General features: G+C 41.1%; 1 protein-coding gene across 1 annotated transcript in view; it reads right to left on the bottom strand.

The window, feature by feature from the left end:
• Positions 1-118, bottom strand: part of MSH2 (mutS homolog 2) — an 83,707-nt gene extending 83,589 nt beyond the window's left edge. The window contains exon 1 of the mRNA XM_015812066.1: positions 4-118. Coding sequence (XP_015667552.1) covers positions 4-88 — 85 coding nt within the window. The 5' untranslated portion in view covers positions 89-118. The remainder of the gene's footprint in view (positions 1-3) is intronic.
• Positions 119-1,301: the final 1,183 nt, after the last annotated feature.

The raw sequence follows: 1,301 nt of genomic DNA, 5'->3' as shown, positions 1-1,301 counted from the left end.
CGCGAATAAAGCCGCTTTCGGCACCTGAGCCTTCAGGCCAGCATCCCTCCCGTGGAGCAGAAACACAAGCGTCTATGGAGGCCGCCATGCTGAAACCACCCGCCGCTTCAATGCCGCTAGCAAATAATAATCCTTCTCCCGCCGCCAATCCGGAAGAGCGAGACCTATTTCGGCCACCGTAATAGTCCCGCGCTCATCGCAACGCGTTCTGAGCAAAATAGGCCTTTCGGGACACCGTCGGTGATGTACGCTAGTTCTAAGATGTATCTGTATTGCGAAGAGAGCGGAGATGATGTACTCTCCTTTTACACATTTAGTTGAAAAATATGTTCCTTCTCCCCAGTTCGTGAAGAAATTTTAAGTGCATTGTTAGAATGTTATGCTAAATATGTATAGGGCTGTATTTTAAATAGTCGCATTGTAATTCTGCAGCACTTTTCAACAGTCTTTCTAATGCTGTGAATCCTAGGAACACTGATCTGAGCACGTGGATGGAGGCAGTAAAAATCGAAGAACAGCTAGATCCTATTTCAAACAAATACGCCTTTACTTGGGAGACAATTCTGGCATTTTGAAGTAAGATCCCGCAGGTTGTAACTCATATTTAAAACTACCGCCATTTTCTGCTTTCCCCCCCCCTCTAGAATGTAGGAATACATGTTTAAAAATAAAATGATTCTTCAAATCCATTCCCATCCTATGTCTCTCAGAAAGGAGGGGGGGAATGTTTATTGCTTCCTCTATTTACTTCGCCTTTCTTTACCTTTTGATATGTATACCTTTTGCCTTTCTTTACCTTTTGATATGTATACCCTTTTAACTATTGTTTATGGCTCTTTGTATCCGCTACAATGTGAGTTAGAAACAGGCTGATGTTATTTAACAAGTCAAAAAGGATGACCAAGGGAAGTTTTGAAATGGAGGTAATCAAAGGGGGGGTGTCTTGCTCGGCTGTGGCTCGGGGGGGGGCACTTTTTTCAGTGCCATTATAACTTAGAACAGTCACTAAGTGATGAAGGAAGTAAAAGTTATTCTTTTATAAAATTGTAGAAAAATAATTGTAGAAATGTAATGCCAATATATGAGACTGTCTATTTAACAAAAATGTAACACTGTAACACAAATGTAGCAATGCACTGCCAAATGTGTGAGAAAGTTTGTTCAATATTTCCTGCCTAAAAGTTCTCAGGACACAGGAACTTACACTTTGAGTAGAAATCCTACTATCAAAGAGGGGGATTTTGACCCTAGGTGAAAATTACAAATAAACAAGATAACAGCAGATGGGTGGAAGAGCTCAG

Source organism: Protobothrops mucrosquamatus, unplaced genomic scaffold (genome assembly GCF_001527695.2).
Source record: "Protobothrops mucrosquamatus isolate PMUCROS unplaced genomic scaffold, P.Mucros_1.0 scaffold_57, whole genome shotgun sequence".
Taxonomy (NCBI): domain Eukaryota; kingdom Metazoa; phylum Chordata; class Lepidosauria; order Squamata; family Viperidae; genus Protobothrops; species Protobothrops mucrosquamatus.
Note: the sequence above shows the minus strand (reverse complement) of the source record. Positions and strands in the feature narration are given on the sequence as shown.